At 37.1% G+C, this 21,473-nt stretch overlaps 1 protein-coding gene across 3 annotated transcripts in view; it reads left to right on the top strand.

Annotated features, from left to right (window-relative positions):
• The first annotated feature begins 25 nt into the window (after positions 1-25).
• Positions 26-21,473, top strand: part of C7H1orf112 (chromosome 7 C1orf112 homolog) — a 43,626-nt gene continuing 22,178 nt past the window's right edge. For 2 of the 3 annotated variants that reach the window (XR_005362106.1, XM_038542574.1), the window contains exons 1-10: positions 37-222; positions 2,656-2,695; positions 4,765-4,853; positions 5,933-6,037; positions 6,529-6,669; positions 8,535-8,700; positions 10,147-10,231; positions 10,864-11,002; positions 17,826-17,906; positions 19,300-19,364. Coding sequence is in view for 2 of the 3 variants with exons in the window: in XM_038542574.1 (XP_038398502.1) it covers positions 112-222; positions 2,656-2,695; positions 4,765-4,853; positions 5,933-6,037; positions 6,529-6,669; positions 8,535-8,700; positions 10,147-10,231; positions 10,864-11,002; positions 17,826-17,906; positions 19,300-19,364 (1,022 nt within the window). In the remaining variant the exon portion in view is untranslated. Of the gene's footprint in view, positions 223-2,655; positions 2,696-4,764; positions 4,854-5,932; positions 6,038-6,528; positions 6,670-8,534; positions 8,701-10,146; positions 10,232-10,863; positions 11,003-17,825; positions 17,907-19,299; positions 19,365-21,473 lie in introns of those variants that run through there. The other variant, XM_038542575.1, reaches the window with a different exon arrangement.

The raw sequence follows: 21,473 nt of genomic DNA, 5'->3' as shown, positions 1-21,473 counted from the left end.
CTCTCTATGGTTACGGGCGCCGGCGGAGAGCTCGCAAGGCCTGCCGGGACGGCGGGAGTTTCCGGTCTGGCGGTGGCGGGAGCGGTTTGAAGCTGTGCTTGTCGGCGGAATATGTCTCAGGAACGCGCGGCCCCGGCGAGCGCGGCTCCCCTGGAGGAGTTAAGCGGCTGGACCGAGGAGCTCTGCCGCCGGGAACTGCCGTCCGTGCTGCCCCGGCTCCTTATATCCTTCACTGTCGGCTCCACCCGGAGGGGGTGTGGGGCAGGTGTCGCCGCCTTTCTGTGGCCTCTTCCGCTGGCCGCCGGGCCGTGTTGGGTTCCTCGCTGATGAGCGAGATGGGGGACAGGGGGCGGGCGGGGGCCTCCCCTTGGCGCTGGAAGGGCTCGCACTGATGCTCCGCTCATTGATCTTGGCCATGGCTGTGGCGTTTTCTCCATCGCTTTGTGCCTTTGGGTTTTTCTGCACTTGTCCCTTGCGGTTAAGCGTCGATGCACCTTCGCCTGGAGGGACAGGGGAGGCAGGCCCTCAGGCCCGACCTCTCAGGTGAGCTCTGACTCCTAATAGCTGGATGAGGTTAGGGAGATGCTCCGAGCGCTCACCTCTAAACTGGATGGTGAATATGGATACCTTTCTCAGGATGAAGAGAATTAAAGGACGTACATCTGCCACGGTGCCATGTGTGTAACAGACGTCCTGTAATAAAAATGTTCTTCTCAGACCTCTTTTGGCTTTATTGCTGGTTAGAAGGAGGTGCTTCCTTTTGTAATTGGCTTTCAAATACTGAGTTTGAGTCATTAACGCCTCCGCGGTCCAAGTGCATACTGTTTTTTCTCGTGCTTGTGAATGTGCCTGGAATCCTAGCTCTCCATGTTAAAAGTTTTTTTTTTTTTTTTTAACATCTTTGAACTCACTTTTTTTTTTTTTTTTTTTTAAGATTTTGTTTATTTATTAGAGACACACACAGAGAGGCGGAGGAGCAGGCTCCAGGCAGGGAGCCCCACGTGGGACTCGATCTCGGGTCTCCAGGATCAGGCCCTGCACTGAAGGCGGCGCTAAACCGCTGGGCCACCCGGGCTGCCCAGGAGCTCACCTTTCAACAGAAGCTACGCTTAAAAGAAAAAAAAAAAAAATGACCTTCATTGTAGAGAGTTTCAAAAAAATTTTTTTTTTTTTTTTTTTTTTACATCTGAAGGCAATTCTTCATAATACCCTTATGTAGAAGTTTTTCACATAGGCATGGGCAAAACCCCGCTTAGGTACCAAAGCCGTCTCTTAGTCATTGTGTGGATTCGGAATCCCTGTCTTGAAGGATTTCCACTTGGGAAATGCACAGCCATCCTCCAACTTCAAAACCTTTACTGGTTACATAATACATACCAGGCAGGGTGTTAGGCTTTGGGGGAACAAAGATAAGGAACATGGTTCCTCTTTTCTCCCTCAACCTTATGAGGGACTTCAGTTATTGAAGGAAACATTTCCACTTGGTTTTGCATCTCAGACTTAACATTCAAAAGAACCTAAACCTGTTCTTCCCCCCATTTTTTTTTTTTTTAAGGTTTTATCCATTTATTCATGAGAGACACAGAGAGAGGCAGAGAGGTAGGCTGAGGGAGAAGCAGGAGAAGCAGGGAGCCTTACTCGGGACTCCATCCCAGGACTCCAGGATCACCGCCTGGGCGGAGGGCAGGGGCTAAACCGCTGAGCCACCCAGGGATCCCTTTCCCCCAATTTTCAACACTTTTCAACAAATGAAAGATATGTTTTTAGTAAATCTATACAGTCACATCACCCAAACATAATTATTTTCATGTTTTGAACTTTACATATTATTTTCCTGTCTTTACTTGCAGCATGTCTACATAATCATTAACTTAGGTTTAATTTTGGAAGGGTCCAACATTTTTTTGACCATTGCTGAAATTTTTCTGTAAGACAAGTTTGACCCTATTAAAGTAAATAAAATGAACTGACTATACCTCATTTCGATTTCTGCTGTAAAATTCATATATGCAAAGTAAAGTGTCAGAAGAAGGATCAATTCTTGTATTAATGTGATGAAGTTATAGTTTGTTCATTTTTCTTACTGACACATTCTTTAATCTTATTTTACAATAAAACATTTTTAACAATTCCTGATGGTATACAAGTGTACAGTTTATCATATAATTACTACTATTGTAATGAACATAGGATAATTTAATGTCACATATTTGTGTTTGCTGTGTGCATAAGAATTTCAGTCTGATAAGGTTGGTAAGATACACAAGTAACATGGAAAGGAGACAAAGTGTTGAGTGCAAATAAAATACTGGAGAGATGTGAAGGAGGAAGAAATTTCTTTCCGTTTAGAAGCCAGAAATCCATGGATAATATAGTACTATTCCTCATCTGTCAAAAGTATATTAACTGTACATAGTTTGAAAAGACAATCTTATCCCTGCTCAATTTTGAAAGTATTTCCTTGAAGTATTTTCATTAAACTGTAGTCTACCTAAGAACATTAAATTTTTAAAAGCAAATTAAGCCAGTAAATTGAATCTACTTTCAGTTTCTTACTGATCATTGCCTAAACTTAAAGAAGGCTGTTTTTTAGATTTGTTCTTAGTAGTGAATATCCTATTACTGTGATACTAGTGTCTTCCTTAATTTTTTTACTCTATGTATCAGCATTCCGACAGTTGGATCGAGCATATTCGTAAGTAAAATTATCTTAATTGTTTAATATATTTTGATGTCATTACAGTCTGAGTCCAACATATCTCAGTACAGTTTCGTATTCCTTTCAAATATGTTCTATTAGTGTTAGAGCCTCTGTAAATTTCAGTTACTTAAAATGACCAAATTCCTTTAAATTGTAGTACTTACAGTTTTAAGCTCTTTTTTAGATGGATACCAGAACTGTTGATAATGTCCATATAAACACATTGATATTTTAAATGTTAGTTGTTAAACTGGTTAGACCTATGTAAAACATAATTTGCAGTCTGCTCTCGGTTGACTTTTTCATCTTTATCTGTGTTCTTTAATCTTACTTGGATTTTTTTATTTACTTATTTGGTTAGGAGAAGAGATGAATTAAAGACTAGACTACACAGTTTACTCAAATTTGAGTTATTCTGTTTGCACTTCAGTTGGTTGTGGATATTTATAATTTTCAACTATGTTGACTTTTGAGTCTAATTTTTTAAAGTTTTTTTTTATCCTGAGTATGAGTTACACATTCACTGTAGAAAATTTGAAACAGCAGGCAGCCCCGGTGGCGCAGCGGTTTAGCGCTGCCTGCAGCCCAGAGCATGATCCTGGAGTCCCGGGATCAAGTCCCATGTCAGGCTCTCTGCATGGAGCCTGCTTCTCCCTCTGCCTGTGTCTCTGCCTCTCTCTCTCTCTCTCTCTCTGCATCTCTATGAATAAATAAATAAAATCTTAAAAAAAAAAAAAGAAAAAGAAAATTTGAAACAGGGATCCCTCAGTGGCTCAGCGGTTGAGCACCTGCCTTTGGCCCAGGGCATGATTCTGGAGACCTGGGATCGAATCCCACATTGGGCTCCCTGCATGGAGCTTGCTTCTCCCTCTGCCTGTGTCTCTCTCTCTCTGTGTGTCTCTCTTATGAATAAATAAATAAATCTTAAAAAAAATTTTAAAACATGCAGAAAATCAGAAAAGATAATGAAACAATCATTAATCCAACATGGTTAAGGTTTTGGTATAGCACGTTCTCATCTTGATTCTATACAATCTTTCTTTTTTTTTTTTTTAATTTTTATTTATTTATGATAGTCACAGAGAGAGAAAGAGAGAGGCAGAGACATAGGCAGAGGGAGAAGCAGGCTCCATGCACCGGGAGCCCGATGTGGGATTTGATCCCGGGTCTCCAGGATCACGCCCTGGGCCAAAGGCAGGCGCCAAACCGCTGCACCACCCAGGGATCCCTATACAATCTTTCTAGGCTATTATTATTTGTATATACATGTTTAGATATAGTAAGATTGGGAGTATACTAATTTGGAAGCTTAGTCATTTAGCCTTAAAGTATTGTGAATACTTTAATAGTGTTTTTTTTTTTTAAAGATTTTATTCATTTATTCATGAGAAACACAGATTGAGAGAGAGAGAGAGAGAGAGAGAGAGAGAGGCAGAGACACAGCAGAGGGAGAAGCAGGCTCCATGCAGGGAACCTGATGCGGGACTTGATGCTGGGACTCCGGGATCACGCCCTGAGTCAAAGGCAGATGCTTAATCGCTGAGCCACCCAAGGATCCCCTTTTTCATAGTTTTAAATGATCTCTAACAATAATTTTAATGATAGCAAATCCTATTCAGTAGATGTACCCACATCCAATAAGTGGTCCTCAATGGCTTGACATACAGAATCTTTTTGAGCTTTTGTTTTCATGTTATTATTTCAGATATTTAATAGTTTCTCTCCATAGGGGCATCTGGGTGGCTCAGTAATTAAGTGCCTTCTGTTCAGGTCATAATCTCAGGGTCTTGGGATCCAGCCCCGTGTCCTACTCCCTGCTGAACAGGGAGTCTCCCTCTCCCTCTCCTCCCCACCCCCAACTTGTGTATGTGTGTGTGTGTCAAATAAATAAAATCTTTAAAAAATAGTTTCTTTACAGAGAATATGGCATTTTGAAACTGTTGTACAAGGCTTCAGATTGGTAGTACTTCCATATTTTTGTGTTTGGGGAAGGGGGGTAGTGATCTCTGTTGACTGACATGATTTAATATTCTAATAAAATATGTTACTGTTTTGCTTTATAGAAATTCTGAAGATTATTGTGGAAATGTTTTTACCTCATATGGACCACCTGACGCTGGAACAGACTTTCTTCTCACAAGTGCTGCCAAAGGTGTAATATCATTTTAATCAGTCTACATGTTCTAAAGGCTGTTTTAATCTAGCCTCAATTTTAGATCATTTGTTCTTAACTGTGGCTCCTTTTTTCCTAATGTATCAGCATATCTGAAATACAAATAATGTAGTCAGAAATAGATCTCATGTGAGAACATGATGGTGAGTGTGATCATTAGGTAATTAAAAATTATTTTAAGTAGTATAGATCCTTTCCTAATTGAATTTACATTATTTATAGCTAATTTTAAATACTCTTGTATTTCATAGCAATTCAATGAAAAATTAGGATTGATGAAGTTAGCTAAGTATCTTCTCTGTAGTTTATTGTTAAATTTCATTGTCTAGAAAAATGGAGCCAATTTTTAGGAAAAGATTATTTATTTTAGAAAGAAAATGGCACAGGAGTGATCATGGGGGAGGGGCAGAAGAAGAGGGAGAGAAAGAATCCCAAGCAGACTCCCCACTGAGTGCAGAGCCCTACACAGGGCTTGATCTCACCACCCTGAGACCGTGACCTGAGTTGAAACCAAGAGTTGGATGCTCAACTGACTCAGCCACCTCGGCACCCCAGGAGCCAAATTTTATTAAAGAAGTCTTAAAATTAAAAAGAGGCTAGAATAGCCAAGAGAAAACATTAAGTTCACCAACTACATTATTACCTTTTAGATATATTGGTATATCTTTTCTCTGAAAAGAGACTTTTTTTTTAATTGTAGGAATTAAAGGTATTTTCTTGCCAAAAATGAAACATTTTAAAATGATTTCTGGATTTAGCTTTGAAGCAGATAATCATCAAGATTCCTATTACTCGTATTCACTTGATTGTTCTCAATCTCATCTCTATCTCAAAGTTTCTTAGAATTTTTTCTTGACCAGCAGAAAAAGATCTAGCTGTTACATATATGATATATATGTATAATTTCATTTACTTTATTGAGTGCCGTTGTTAAACCAGATAATATCCCATAGCTATTACTAATGAAAAATTATCTGATTTTTTTTCCTTTAAAGATATGTCTTCCCTTTGTAGTGTTTTCTGTTACTCTTTATTTATAATGTGCTTGCTTTTTACAGACTGTGAAATTATTTGATGACATGATGTACGAGTTAACCAGTCAAGCCAAAGGACTGTCAAGCCATAATTTAGAAATCCAGACCACTCTAAGGAATATTTTACAAGTATGTCAAATTTATTAGGAAGGACATAGGGAAAGAGCTTAAACACTGTAAGAATTTTTATACTGACATTAATTAGCTATGTATCCTTTATGTAGTGACTCAGTGTTGGAATTAAATTTATAGAATTAAAGATATGAATGCAAAAAGATAAATTTTGTATTTTTTAATACAGTTTCATGCTGAGTAAACATCAAACTGTATCAGACAACAAGTAATCAAGATAGCATGCCTTACCTGTAATTTTAAAGCATATATGTACAACATCTGCTGTATGCTTTGATGTGTGGGTTAGGATTCCAACTTTTTTTTTAAACCAAATGGGAGCCAGTTCTTCCAATATTTGTAGTTCTGATAGACTAACATTCAATGAAAGGAGGAACAGAGTGTGCATTTTGCTAACTGCTATATCCCTAATACTTAGCATATTGTCTGATACTTTTCTACGTCTTTGCACAAAAACATACTGTGAATGAAACTTTCCTTATTTCCAGACAATGGTGCAGCTCCTAGCAGCTCTTACAGGATGTGTTCAGCATGTCTGTGCCACACAGGAATCCATCATTCTAGAAAATATTCATAGTCTTCCCTCCTCAGTCCTACATGTAATCAAAAGTACATTTGTACATTGTAAGGTGAGTAATGTGTCTGAGTATACTTTCAATGGCCTGGAATCCACAGGCAAAAGAGCTGAGGGATATAGTGTTTGCATTTAGGATTTTACATATTAGCCTATATTACTGGAATAAACTTTTCATTAGAACAAAACCACCACGTACAGGCATACCTTGTTTTTTTTGCACTTCCCAGATAGTGTGTTTTTTACAGATTGGAAGCTTGTGGCAACCCTGTGTCCAGCAAGTCTGTTGGTGTCATTTTTCCAACAACATTCTCTTGTTTCTTGTCTCTGTATCACATTCTGGTAATTTTTACAATATTTCAAACATTTTCATTATTGTGTTTGTTATAGTGTTCTGTGATCAGTGATTATGACTTGCTGAAAATTCAGATCATGGTTAGCATTTTTTAGCATAAATATTTTTAAATTAAGGTATATTCATTGCTTTTTAAAATATAAATTGAATTAATTAACTTATAGTGTATTATTAATTTCAGAGGTAGAGTTTAGTGATTCATCAGTTGCATATAAGACCCAGTGCTCATTACTTCAAGTACCCTCCTTAATGCCCATCACTCAGTTACCCCATCCCCCCACCTACCTCCCCACCAGTGACCTTGTTTGTTTCCTATGGTTAAGATTCTCTAATGGTTTGTCTCCCTCTTGATTACATCTTGTTTTATTTTACCCTCCCTTCCTCTGTGATCCTGTTTTTTTTCTTAAATTCCACATTTGAGTGAAATCACATGATAATTGTCTTTCTCTGATTGACTTATTTCATTTAGCATAATGTTCTCCAGTTCCATCCATGTTGTTGCAAATGGCAAGATTTCATTTTTTTTTTTTTTGATGGCTGATAATGTCATCCTCCTCACCCCCCCCCCCCACCACACACACACACCCCACACACACACCCCACATCTTCTTTATCCATTCATCTGTCAATGGATATCTGGCTCTTTATATAGTTTGGCTGTCGTGGACATTGCTGCTATAAACATTGGGGTTCAGATGCTCCTTTGGATCACTACATTTGTATCTTTGGGGTGTATACCTAGTAGTGTCATTGCTGGATTGTTAGGTAGCTCTATTTTTAACTTTTTGAGGAGCCTCCATACTGTTTTCCAGAGTGCTTGCACCAGCTTGCATTCCCATCAGCAGTCGACATAGTGTTATTGCACACTTAACAGACTGCAGTGTAGTATAAATATAACTTTTATATGCACTGGGAAACCAAAAACTTTATTTAACTCATTTTATTGCAGTAGTCTGGAACTGAATCTGCAGTATTTCTGAGGTGCACCTGTATGTAAATATTTGTTTCAAAATGTTAAAAGGAAGTGATTATAAAAAAATGGGCTTTTGTGGGTTTTTTGTTGTTGTTTATTCTGTTTCCTTTCTACAAAGAAAGAAGAGACAGATTTGTGTTGAGTTAAAGGAATCCTGAAATTGTTCTATTATGGCAGTGGTGGATCAGATGAATTCCTTAATGATTAGCTGCCTATAAAAAGGACACGAGTCCTTTTGTAGTCCATCTCTATTCCTGAGGCACCTTTAAAGCATAAAAATTAGGATTTGTGGGTCACAGGCAGTTTTGAGCCTGGTATTTATAGGGTGAATAAAATCACTAGTTTAATGCTTCTCTTTGGTGATAGAGTGCTAAAAGTCATGCACCTGACTGAATGTTATGTATGTCCCTTTTAGTTCTATATAATAAAGCACACACTATATAAGGGGTGGTCACTAAACATTTTTTTAATGAGTAAATATGTGATTCAGTAGAAAGCACTGAAGTTATGAGCTTTGATAGAATGACTCAAAATAAATTTGGCCTTAAGCTTTTTATGATTTGCAATTTCTCTCATTTTTATTTGTGATCAGGCTAGTGAATCTATCTATTCTGGACATTTACACCTAGTTTCAGACCTTCTCCAGGCTCTTTTCAAGGAGGCCTATTCTCTTCAAAAGCAGCTAATGGAACTATTGGATATGGTATGCATGGATCCTTTAATAGATGAAAATGATGATGTTTTGAATATGGTAATAGGTGAGTGAGGAAACTTCCTACTTATGTGATATATGTTGACTAAACTGTATATCCATTTAAGTTACTGAACCTAGTGTTGTTTCTAATGCTTCATGGTATTTACTCATTATGTATAAAAAAATTTAAATCCTACCTGATAAATTTTTAATCCTTTAAAGTTTAGAATTTATAAAATTGATATGTGGTGCCTTAACATAGATTTGTATATTCAGTTAATGTTCACCATACATGATTTTTCCCCAGTGATTAGTAAAGTCATGCAACTTTATATCTTGTAAAGTAGTCCAGATTCTGAGGCAGTAACTTTCAGAGTTTTTAAACTATAATTGAGTAAGAAATGAAGTTTGCATTTCTTTCCGGAGAATTATAAGTTGCCTATATATATGTTATGTTCATGACTCTGTATATATAGACTGCATTTATTATATGTAAAATAATACCTGTTTTGCATATAATGTGCTCTGTCATACTATTTTTAGAGAATTACTGAGTGCTACTTCATAATTTTATCACTCACCAGTGGATTATAACCCAGAGTGTGAAAAACAGTAATATATAAGGGCAAAGCTTTATAGCTTTGGGTTAGAGTTAAGTTGGGTTTGTGCTGTGTATCAGGTACCTCCTGCTCTACAAAAAACCACCCCAAAATCTAGTGGATTAAAACAACTGCTTTACTTATTCATGATTCTGTGAGTTAGCAGTTTAGGCTGTGCTTAGCTGGAACGGCTTTCTCTGCTCTACATGGTAACAGCTGGTTCACTCACTCGTGTTTTTGTGGTCATTGACCTCATCCATATCTCACTGTTGGAGGCAGAAGCATGGAGCTGGCATGTATGGCACATCATCCAGGAGGCTAGCCCAGGCTCTGTCACCTGATGACGGCCTCAGGGTCACCATCAGGAGAGGACAAGCCCCAATGTGCAAGCACTATTATCCTGTTGACCAAAGTAAGTCATGGAGCTGAGGCCCAGATCAGTGTGGAAAGAAACGTCCAAGAGTATAGACACAGAAAGGGAAGTCACTGGTCATTTTTATAAGTAAAAGGGAAGCGTAGAAGCTTTCCATAAATACTTTGCAAATTTACTTTAATTCTTCCTTATTTGGTGTTCTTTCCTTTGCAACTTATTTTGCATTTTGGATTAGAATATCTATAGAATATTTCAATTATAAAAGGGCACAGCTTTTATTCTGCTGAACATTTTAGTTTATTTAGGACATTGAGTTTTATTTAGATATGTGTAAATGTCAAAAATTAGTTTTCTGTAATTTGTAAAAACCGTAAATCAATAATGTGACACTTATTTTAAAAATTATTTTGAAACTTTCTAACTGCATTGCCTATCTTAACAAATGTCTAAACTGTTCAGCAGATAGTTTTAAATTATGAAGAAACTCACCCCATATGACATTTGAATGTCCTCAGAGCTCTGTTTTCTTTTTTTGTAGTTATTCATTCATTGTTGGATATCTGCTCTGTTATTTCCAGTATGGACCATGCGTTTCATGCCAATACTTGGAAATTTATAATTAAGTAAGTTTTTTTTTTTTTGCTTTTGCTTTTTGTAATGTATTTTCAATATCCAAAATCTTAATTATCTCCTGTCCTGGGGCCTTCTCACACTCTCTCCCTCTTCTTGGGTTGCTCCTCTCCATACTCTGCATCTTGCTGACTCCTGTTTATCCTTCACATGTCAGCTTAAGTGTTACGTCCTTGTGATAGTGGTCTTTGCTCTTCTTACCTTGAGAATGAGTTATTTTAGATCTTTACTATAGTATCCTGGACTTTTCTAGCTTAGTATTTCTCACAACTGTAATTAATTATTCTTAAAATTATTTAATGTTCTCTCTTGTGCTAGACCACAAGTTCCATGCAGACAGGGCAGAGATTGTATCTTCATTCACTTGTCCATCCTCAAGGCCTAGCAGAATATGTGGAATGTTAGTAAGAGTTCAATAAATTTCATAAAGAGGAATAAGAAATTAGCCACTTAATAAAGCTAACATGACCACTTTAGAGGTAACATCAGCATGTCTTAATGATGCCATGTCTAATAGAGATGATGCATTATGATTTTTACATGTTACTTCAAGTCATATTTTTATGGTCCTATGTTACTTGATGTGTTACTTATGACTGTATTCTTTTTTTTTTTATTCATTTAGGCAGAGCCTTAAGCACCAGTCAGTTATAAAGAGTCAGCTGAAACACAGAGATATAATCACCAGCTTGTGTGAGGACATTCTTTTCTCCTTCCATTCCTGTTTACAGTTAGCCGAGCAGATAACACAGTCAGATGCACAGGTAAGTATGGTGTGACAGCAGCTCTATGTTCATTAGGCAGTTACTCAGTCTCATTTGAATCTATGTATCAGTTTACCTCAAAGGGTTTTGATTTGTTTTTTTGTGGGCATTTTTTTCAATCTATGATTATTTATAGTCCATAATTATTTTTCACCCCAAACATCGCATTAGACTCCTACCTGTATTCTGTCTAGAAACTGGCTGTTGTCCCTCCCACCCACCCCCATCCCCAGCTTTTTATGTAATAACTGGTTTAGACAAGGCATTATCTTCAGAATTCTTTCATTCTTTCCTACCCGAGGTCACAGATCTAACTCCTTAGTCCTGTATTTATTTCAGGTCGTGTGATAGAAGCACAGACTGTCTGTTCTTCACCAACCCTATAGTGATGGGATATGCAGCTGTGTGTGTATGTGTCTGTGGGCTCAAAATCATGCACACTTATATTTATTTTGATTTCAAAAAGTTACAGTGTTGAATTGGCATCCCATTTATGAAACATACTGTATTAAAATTTATAAGTTTATTGGAAATTAATAGTTCATTTTCCTATAACAGTTTTATACATAATGACTTTTGTTCTCAGACTAGCCCTTTAAATTTTATTTAACCCATAATGGCCCTAAATTATAGGATTAATAGTTTTCAGGACCTAAGAGTTATATGTAATAATTTCGGTGGGAAAATGAGTTAAATATTCTTCCGTAAAGTAACAGTAACCTCCCTTCCCATTGTGGACTTGCTAGCGGATACAGGCAATTCATTTGTACCTGTGCCCCTCCCTACCCAGCAGCCATGGGGGTGGATGTGTAAGTTCCTCCCTTTGCTACACAGGGTTGCAACTCCAGGAGCAGAGGTTATCTGGAAGGACCCACCCAAGGGGAGGACAGTAGTTTGAAAAGGAGTTCTGAAGTTGGTAAGAAGGAACTGAGGAGCAGCTGTAAGACTTTAGGGTCACCTTTTCCTTCTTGCTTCTCTTCTTTTTCTCTTATCTATTCTCCCCTTACATTCTTTCTTTTCTCCTTTTCTTTCCCACCCCTACTTCCTTGCATCAAGTCTCCTTTCCAGTTCCCCTCACTCTTCTGTGAGGAGGGGGCATTTGGCTGAGTATCTTGTGTTGTGGCAGGAAGGTTGTTCTTCACTTCTGTCCTGTATGTCTATATCCTCAACCCCAACCTCCTCTTGTCTTGCTTTCCTTCTTAAGTTGACCCCACAGACCCTCCAGCTGGTGCTGGGAGAGTAAAATTAGAAGAGATTTGGGACAGGAGAAACATGGAGAGAGTCCAAGCAATAGTATAATGGAAGAGAAAAGAGAAGTCCTGATGGTGCCTGACCAGGGTGGCTATTAGTACACAGAATAGTTAACGTTCAGCTTCTATACACCATTTGTATGTAGAAATCAAAGAATAAATTATAAACTATCCTAACCATCCAAGCAAATTTTCATGCTTTCCTTGTGAAAATTTGGCACTGATAAAGGGACTAGCACTACTCACTGTCCATTGCCTGAAATGGAGTTTTGAGGTTCTGTGGTTTCTCCCTTCTGAACTCTAAATTCTGAGCAGGAACGCCCTCTGCTGTTCACTATTGATATTTATTCAGGAATTAAATGATTATTTTAAGTCTTCCAAGCAATTTTCTCGCTTTGTTTTCAAAAGCATCAAAATAAAACTACCAAATTTAATAGCTGCTATGCTATTTATGAAAGCATACAGATGTATCAGTCCCTGTAGTAGGTTCCTAGGCCTGCTATAAGGGCACCTGGGTGGCTGAGTGGGTGAGCATCTGCCTTTGACTCAGGTGGTGACTCATGTGGTGATCCTGGGGTTTTGGGATTGAGGTCTGTATCGGGCTCTCTGCAGGGAACTTGCTTCCCCTTCTGCCTCTCTCTGTGTCTCTCATGAATAAATAAAATCTAAAAAAAAAAAAAAAAAAAAAGATGAAATTACCACAGGCATGCCTAGGTGGCTCAGTGGTTGAGCATCTGTCTTTGGCTGAGGTTGTGATCCCAGGGTCCTGGGATGGAGTCCCGCATCAGGCTCCCTGCAGGGAGCCTGCTTCTCCCTCTGCCTATGTGTCTGCCTCTCTCTCTCTGTCTCTCGTGAGTAAATAAATAAAATCTTAAAAAAAAAATTACCATAAATTGAGTGCCTTACACAATTTATTATTCCATAGTTCTAGAGGAGACAAGTCTATAATGTATCAGAAGGAACATGTTCTTTTGAAAGGTCTAGGGTAGAGTCTGCTCCATGCCATTCTGTTAGCTTCTGGTGTCACTGGCATTCCTTGGTGTATAGCTGCAGAACTCCTTTCTCTGCCTCCATCATCACGTGATATTCTCTCTCTGGGTCCTCACATCATTTTCATATAAGGACAAGACACCAGTCATACTGAACTGAGGGTATACCCTATTCCAGTGTAGCTTCAGCCTACCTAATTATATCTTTCCAAATAAAGTCATATTCTGTGGTACTGGGGATTAAAACTTTAACATATCTTTTTAACAGTCTCCTAAGATTGACATTTATTCTCTATTAAGTTTTGAACACAGTTTCAAAAAGAGAATGTCATATTAGATTTTTTAACATATAGTTTTTTAACACCAGTGATTTAGTTTTTCTTTTTAAAATTTTTTTTAAAGGTTTATTTATTTATTCATGAGAAACACAGAGAGAGAGAGAGAGGGGCAGAGACACAGGCAGAGGGAGAAGCAGGCTTCATGCAAGGAGCCTGATGTGGGACTCGATCCCGGGTCTCCAGGATCACACCCTGGGCTGCAGGCGGTGCTAAACCGCTGCGCCACCGGGGCTGCCCAGTGATTTAGTTTTTCTATAAAGATAGGGAAATTTATTTATCAGGCATTTAAAAATAAATTTAATTTCCACTGTAATTGCTACCTTTGTTTATATAATGCTTATAGAAATTGATATTTGGAAAATAAACATATACTTTTCCATATAAATATATAGCTTATTATAAATGTAAAAATACTTTTTTAAAAGATTATTTATTTGAGAGAGAGCATGTGCACAGGGAAACGGAGTGGGAGAAGTAGACTCTCCATTGAGTAGGGAGCCCAATGTGGGGCTCCATCCAAAGGTAGGTGCTTTAACCAACTGAGCCACCCAGGTGCCCGTAAAATATTTTTAATCGAAGTATAGTAGGCTTACAATATTATATTAGTTTCAGATATACTACATAATGATTTGTTGACATTTGTGGGCAATATTAAAATGCTCATCACAATTAAGTTACCACTTGTCACCATATAAAGTTATTACAATACCATGGAGTATATTCCCTATGCTGTACCTTTCATTCTTGCAGCTTTTCATTCCTTAACTGGAAGCTTGTGCCCCTCACTCCCCTTCACCCTTTTTGGTCATCCTCTTACATCATCTTCCACCCCCACCTCTGGCAACCATCATTTTGTTCTCTGTACTTAATGAGTCTGTTTCTATTTTGTTTTGTTTTGTGTTTTAGATTCCACATGTAAGTGAAATCACATAGTACCTGTCTTTCTTGGTCTGACTTCTTTAACTTAGTACAATATGCTCTAGATCAGTCCATGTTGCGAATGGCAAAATGTCATTCTTTTTTGTGGCTGAGTGATGATAGTCCAGTGTGTGTGTGTGTGTGTGTGTATGTATGTATGTATGTATGTGTGTACACATTACATCTTCTTTATCCATTTCATCTATCATTGGAAACTTATGTTCTTTCCATATCTGGGCTATTGCAAATAATGCTACAGTAAACATGGAGGTACATATATGTTTTTGAATTAATGTTTTCATTTTCTTTGGGTAAGTACCCAGATGTGGGACTACTAGATAATATGGTATTTCTATTTTTAGTTTTATAAAGAACCACCACACTATTTTCCATGGTGTCTACCCAGTTTATTCCCACCAACTGTGCATGAGGATTCCCTTTTCTCTACACTTACTATTTCTTATTTTTTTGATGCTAGCCTTTCTGACACGTGTAAGGTGATATCTTGGTTTTGATTTACATTTTCCTAATGATAGTGATGTTGAGCTTCTTTTCATGTATCTGTTGACCATCTGTATATCTTCTTTGGAAAAATGTCTATTCAGGTCCTCTGCCCATTTTTTAATCAGATTGTCTGCTTTTTTGGTGTTGAGTCATAGGAATTCTTTATGTATTTTGGATATTAACTCATTATCAGTATATTATTTGCAACTTCTCCCTTTTGTTGCTTTTCATTTTGTTGATGATAAACATGTACTTCTATATCTGTATGCCTATACTTAGCTTCATTGCATGCTACATTTAGCTTTATTAGTATTTTTGTTTTATTTTTAAAGAAAGGATGCTTGGTATTTAGAAACATTGAAAATGATCTCCCCACACCTTCTTTGTTGACATTAGGATGCAAACTTTTTTTTTTCTTTCTTTCTTTCTTTCTTTCTTTCTTTCTTTCTTTCTTTCTCTCTCTCTCTCTCTCTCTCTCTCTCTCTCTCTTTTTTTCCTTCCTTCCTTCCTTCCTTCCTTCCTTCCTTCCTTCCTTCCTTCCTTCCTTCCTTCCTTCCTTCCTTCCTTCCTTCCTTTTTTTTCTTTTAAGAGAGAAGGGGGAGGGACAGAGGGAGATCTCTAGCAAGTTCCCCTCTAAGCGCAGAGCCCAATGTGGGGTTCCATTCCAGGACCCTGAGATCATGACCTGAGCCGAAATCAAGAGCTGGATGCTTAACCAACTGAGCCACCCAGGTGCCCCTATAAACTTTCTGTTTTAAGCTATTCAGTAAATCAAGATGGGAAAATAAGTTTTACACTTGCTTTTTGAAAATATCAAAATAAAAAATTCTAGATTTAATGAATCTGGTTAGTAATGAAGTTTAAAACTAGATCCTCTGACCAAACGTTTTAAAATTTTCCCCTTGAATGAGAAAGAAAAATTGACAGTAGGCAAACACGATAAGTTGTATGTTACTGGCCATTCATTTAATAAGTATTTCCAGAGTTTTTACTCTGTGTAAGTCAAATTTTTTGCCCTCAACAATTTGCAGTCTAGGCCTGGAATAGTGTGATGTTTGGAGACCTGGATGTTGGCTGATAAGAGTAAAGGTAGGAACCCAATCATGAAATCAGGGAAGATTTCTTGTGATATGACATCTAAGCCTAAGATTTCTTATTGAGTATATTAGAAGGTCAGTGTAGATTCGTCTTTAATTTCTGTACTTTTAAGCTTCCATAGCACTCTATAAGAAAATTCATGTTTATTTTTATCAGAGAATGGTGAATTTTCATCTAACGTATTTCTGGTGAGGAATTGTTTCCAAACATTGTTAATAAAGATCACAATGAAGGGTCATATTTAATTAATGGATCATCCAGTTCTGTTTTGATTGGTTTCTTTAAGGTTTTGCCACATTGGAAAGAAATCAAAAATAGTCAATTAACATTAAAGTTAAGATAGGGTATTTCATACTAAATTCTCAGAATTAAAGACAATAAGGTATCTATTTGACTTAATTTTATTGTACTAATTTAAGCTTTCTGGATTACAGTGTATATTAACACATAGGGAGTGACAAAACAACCCACATTTATTGAGTTAAGTTGCCTACTTAAACCTCACCATAACTATAGGATAAGCCACATATTGCAATCTCAAAGAGGAGTTTAATAACCTTCCCAAGGTATGTAGTAGCTGTAGTAGGGCCAGAATTTCAGTCCAGACAGGATGACTCCATAGTCTCTACTCCCCCACATACACATAGCTATCTTGGTATTACCACTGTTTTATCAGTTTGCAAATTTCACACACACAAAACCCTCACATCATGATACAGAAATATTTAACATGGTAAGTGAAATCCTACCTTCATCTTCTAGAGAGAACCACAGGTAAAATTTTGATTTATTTTTGTGGGGTTAGGGAGCAAATTGACACGCTTTTAAATAATAATAGGATGATATACATACAGTTTTACAGCTTGATTTTTCACTGAATTATCTTAGGGCTTTTTGTGTCTGTGAAGATAAATCTACCCAATTCTTTTAATAGCTCTATGCAATTAGTTTATGAAAATACCTTGAATTTATTAACCCATTCTCTAGGTGACAGATACTTGATCCATTTCAGTTTTCACTATATAAAAAGAGTTGTATTGCATTTCTGTCCTAGCTAGTATTTCTATAGGATATATTTCCAGAAGTGGAACTGCTACTGGGTTAAGGGGATTCAACACTAGCTTTTAATAATAATGCAAAGAATGTATTATCTTATGCTCCCAGAAATGGTAAAACAAAGTGCCTATTACCCCACTTCTTCAGTAACTTTGGGATATTACCAGTCTTTTTTTTTTTTTCATATTTGCTAATCAAATAGCCTTTTCCTCAAAAGGTACAGAATGAGGTCATAATTTGAATTTTTTCAGTATTAGTTTATTGGCAATTTGTATTTTCTGTGAACTGCCTTCTCATGTATTTTTCCTGTTTTCTTTCACATGTCATTCTTTTATTAATTTGAAACTTTTTTTCTTTTGACCATCTGTTGATCTCCATATAGCAAAAAGCAGTAAGGTATTTAAATTTCTTTCACTTTCAGACCAACCAGGAATGATCACCTACCTCTTTTGCTTCATAACTTAAGATTTCTCTTCAGTAGAGTTTAATTTTTTGAAATATCTGTCATTTGGTATTTGTGTTGCTACTAACAATTCAGAGAAGAATTATGTTTGCTTGGAAAAGATTTATACTCTGTTTATTAAGAGATCTTTTTAGAAAATATTGTCTCATTTACAAGGTTAGTTAATTTCATTCTTATTATGCTTTCTTTTTTCCTTCTTTGGAACAGGATAATGCTGATTATAGATTATTTCAGAAAACACTCAAATTGTGTCGTTTCTTTGCTAACTCCCTTTTGCACTATACTAAGGTAAGGACTATTTTTTATAATGTGTAAATGTGAAATCTATAATAAATAATAAATTGTCCTACTTCTGTCATTCCTGCCAAATTAATCTTTTGAAGGTATTTTGTCAACATATTTTATAGGTTTTCTAAAAAATATTAAATGTTGAGCATCCAGTATCTCATTTGAGTTGCTATCATTATCATGTTATTATTTTTATTAAATTCTCTGAAGAATTATTTTTTAAGTATAAATATAAATAAAATTATAAGGACAAGCCAATTTTCAGAAGATAATTCAGTTTGGCTTTAAATGCTGTTTATTAATTTCTATCTTATTTTTAAATTTTTAATTGAGATATTCAAAGCTTTAAAACTGTATACTAATTTTAAGAAGACTTACATATTGGGGAGTCATCAGGATAGCAATGATAGTTGAAGTTCTATGAATAGACTAGATAAGCTAGCAAGACAGAATATTTGGAGAGAAGAGCAGAAAATGCTTTAACAGCCAAAGAAACATCATTAGTAATAGGTACTGCTGATTTAAAAAAAAAAAAAAAAATGGTTGTCTATGTTGAATTTGTCCTTAACTTTGTCTTCCTCTCTGAAGGAAAAGGTAAGGCTCTCCAGTGACTTTATTACACTCAGAATTCCATGACAGGCACACTGACTCCTGACACATTGTCAGCCTGTTTGATGTGCTTCCGAACTGGTCCTTCTGGGCAACTGCTACTTACCATAGTTGGCTGCTCTAACACTCAGTTCCCTACAGCTTACAGGATGTGTATTTCTGGGTAGGGGCCCATTGGTGGAAGGGTCCTGGCACCAATGGCACTTGATAGGCAATTACCTATCTGATATTTGTTTGATATGTAGGAGGCAGAATTATGCCTAATTATGCCATTTTTAATCAATCATTTTCTGTCAGAGGAATTTTTAATTTTTAAAATATATCCTCAGTTTTTTTCTATATCCTATAGTACAATAAGAACTATTTATTTTTTCCTAAGAGATAGCCTAGCCATAATGGAGCAATTACAACTGTACTCAAATCCTAACTTTGCTGGTTTTCAGCTATGTAACTTGATCAAGTTACTTGATACTTTAGCTTTCTATATTATGGAATAATAGTATGTCATAAAATTTCTGAGAGGACTAAGATAAAGTGATATACCTAAAGTCATTTGCTACATGTCTACGGAGCACTTGGTAGGTACTCAGTGATAGCTGCTAATTATGGTTTTGGTGATAGTTTTAGTGGTAAATTAGGTGCTTAGCCTTAGCCTTAGCCTTTTATTCTCATACAAGAAACTTTTTTTTTTAACATGGCACATCCAGAATTTTATTTTATTTTGCATGCCTTTGTGAGAAGATATGTATACATACGGAGAATGAATAGAGTTGTTTTATTTTAGGAATTTCTTCCTTTACTTTCTGATTCTTGCTGTACATTGCACCAGCTTTATCTTCAGATACACAGGTAAGAAGAATGCCATGTGATTACTAAAATGTAATAGTGCCATATGAACCATACAAAGGTTAAAAGTGTATGCCATTTAAAATAAAACACAAGAGTAATTTTTTTTACTATTTTAGTATATTTTTATCTGCTTGTTTAAAATAATTGAAGATTTAAAGAGTAGATTCCATGTGAGTTTTACTTCTCTTTGTATTCTTAACTAGTACCTTATAACAGGTACCTTATACCTATACTACCTTAACTAGTACCTTATACCAATTATACCTTATAATTGGTATGATGATAAATACCAAAGGCCAAAAAAAAAAAGAGGTTATATATATATGGATATATTGTTTTTTATCTTTGTAGCTTTTTGTTTTATTTCTAGAAATTTAAGTTAAGTAGTAGTTAACTCCGTCTCAGAAAAACAAAACAAAAAAAAAGTGAATTACAGTAAAGAATCATTTAAATAGGGGCTGAGTGATATGTGTAATTGCAGACCTCCAAGGAGCCCTCAATTTGACACTAAAATACTCTGTCAACTCATTTGTCCAGCATTTGTCCAGCAGTCCTCTATTCTCCTAGACAGCATTTTCCATGCCTCTCCTTCCTTAAACTTTCCACATCTCTCACCCCTCCTCCCCATTCTCCTTGTCAGTTCATGTCCTCACTGTGTCTGTCACTGAAAAAGATGAAAGCATGATTTCCTCCACACGTTGACTGTGCTGCTTGGGTCTTGGTCTGCATATTCCCTGTTCCCGTGAAGGAGTTTTCTGTGCACCAGCCCAAGGCGAGCCTCCATGCCTGCACTGGTTCATCTGCCTGCACATGTTCAAGGACCTTGCTCAAGCAACTGTTTCCTTTCCCTCTTGCATCAGTAGTCTTCCCTCCCTACCGGGTTTTCCTTGTCAATATCCAGCATGTTATTTTTCTTATGGTAAGAATACAAAACTAAACCTCTCAACTTCATATCCTCCTCCACATGCCTTGCACTTCTGTTTAAAACAAACTCCTAGGAGTTGTCTGTCTATATCACTGTCTCTACTTTGTTTTCTTGGGACTGTTCTAGACAGGCTTTCCATTCCATCACTTCACTAGAACTTCTCGTCAAGGTCATCAGTGACATCCACATTGCTACATCCAGTGGTCACTTTTCAGCCTCATCTTTTGTAACCTGTCTGTAGCATTTGATCCTTCTTTTTGAACTTTTTCTTCCATTGGCTTCTAGAATACTTCTCCCTCTTATTCTCTTCTAACCTCACTGGCTGCTTCTCCTCAACAGGTTCCTTGTCTACCCAGCTGAAGTTGAGTGTGCCTCAGCAGCTGGTCTTGGTCCTCAGGCTTCATTTCTCTCTTAGGTCATTTTGTCTCATGATAAGAGTGTCTCCCCCTTTAATGTCGAACTCTGCCAGTTGGGGCATCTGCACTTACATCCACCCAGACCAAACTCTTGATTCCCACCCATTCCATCTCTACCCCTGACAAAATCTGCTTCCCTAGTAGCATCCTCATTTCAGTTTAAATGAAAACTCTGGGGGCGCCTGGGTGGCTCAGTCAGTTAAGCATCTGACTTCGTTTCAGCTCAGGTCATGATTTTAGGGTTGTGGGATTGAGCCCCATGTTGGGCACCGTGCACAGTGAGAAGTCTGCTCGAGATTTTCTCTCCTCCTCCCTCTGCCAGTACTCAGTCCTTCCCCCCCAAATACATAACAGGCAGCTCTGTTCTTCAAATTGATCAGGCCAAAAAACCTTGCTATCATCGCTGACATTTTTTTCTATGTGCCATTCATTAGCAAATCGTCAGTATCGCCTCCAGTATAGACATATTCAGTGTGTATTCGATGTGTTTACCTATTGAATGCGGCCATTTCTTACCACGAGAACTGCTCACATCCAATGCCATACAGTACTGTGTTCTTACCTGGGTTTCCACAGAGAGCATCCTATCCTGGCCTAGTCTGTTGGCCAAAGTGAGTGATGAGACATCAGTGAGATCACTGAACTTCTCTGTACCAACCCACAAATGATTCACTATTCAAACAGAATTCAGTAGAATTTCCTGTCTACCGTACCTTGTTTTATTTTATTTTTCTCCATGGCACTTACTAACATCTGTTATATTACGGA

This window comes from Canis lupus, chromosome 7, assembly GCF_011100685.1.
Source record: "Canis lupus familiaris isolate Mischka breed German Shepherd chromosome 7, alternate assembly UU_Cfam_GSD_1.0, whole genome shotgun sequence".
Lineage (NCBI taxonomy): Eukaryota > Metazoa > Chordata > Mammalia > Carnivora > Canidae > Canis > Canis lupus.
The sequence above is the reverse complement of the archived record's forward strand: the minus strand, read 5'-3'. Positions and strand labels throughout refer to the sequence as shown.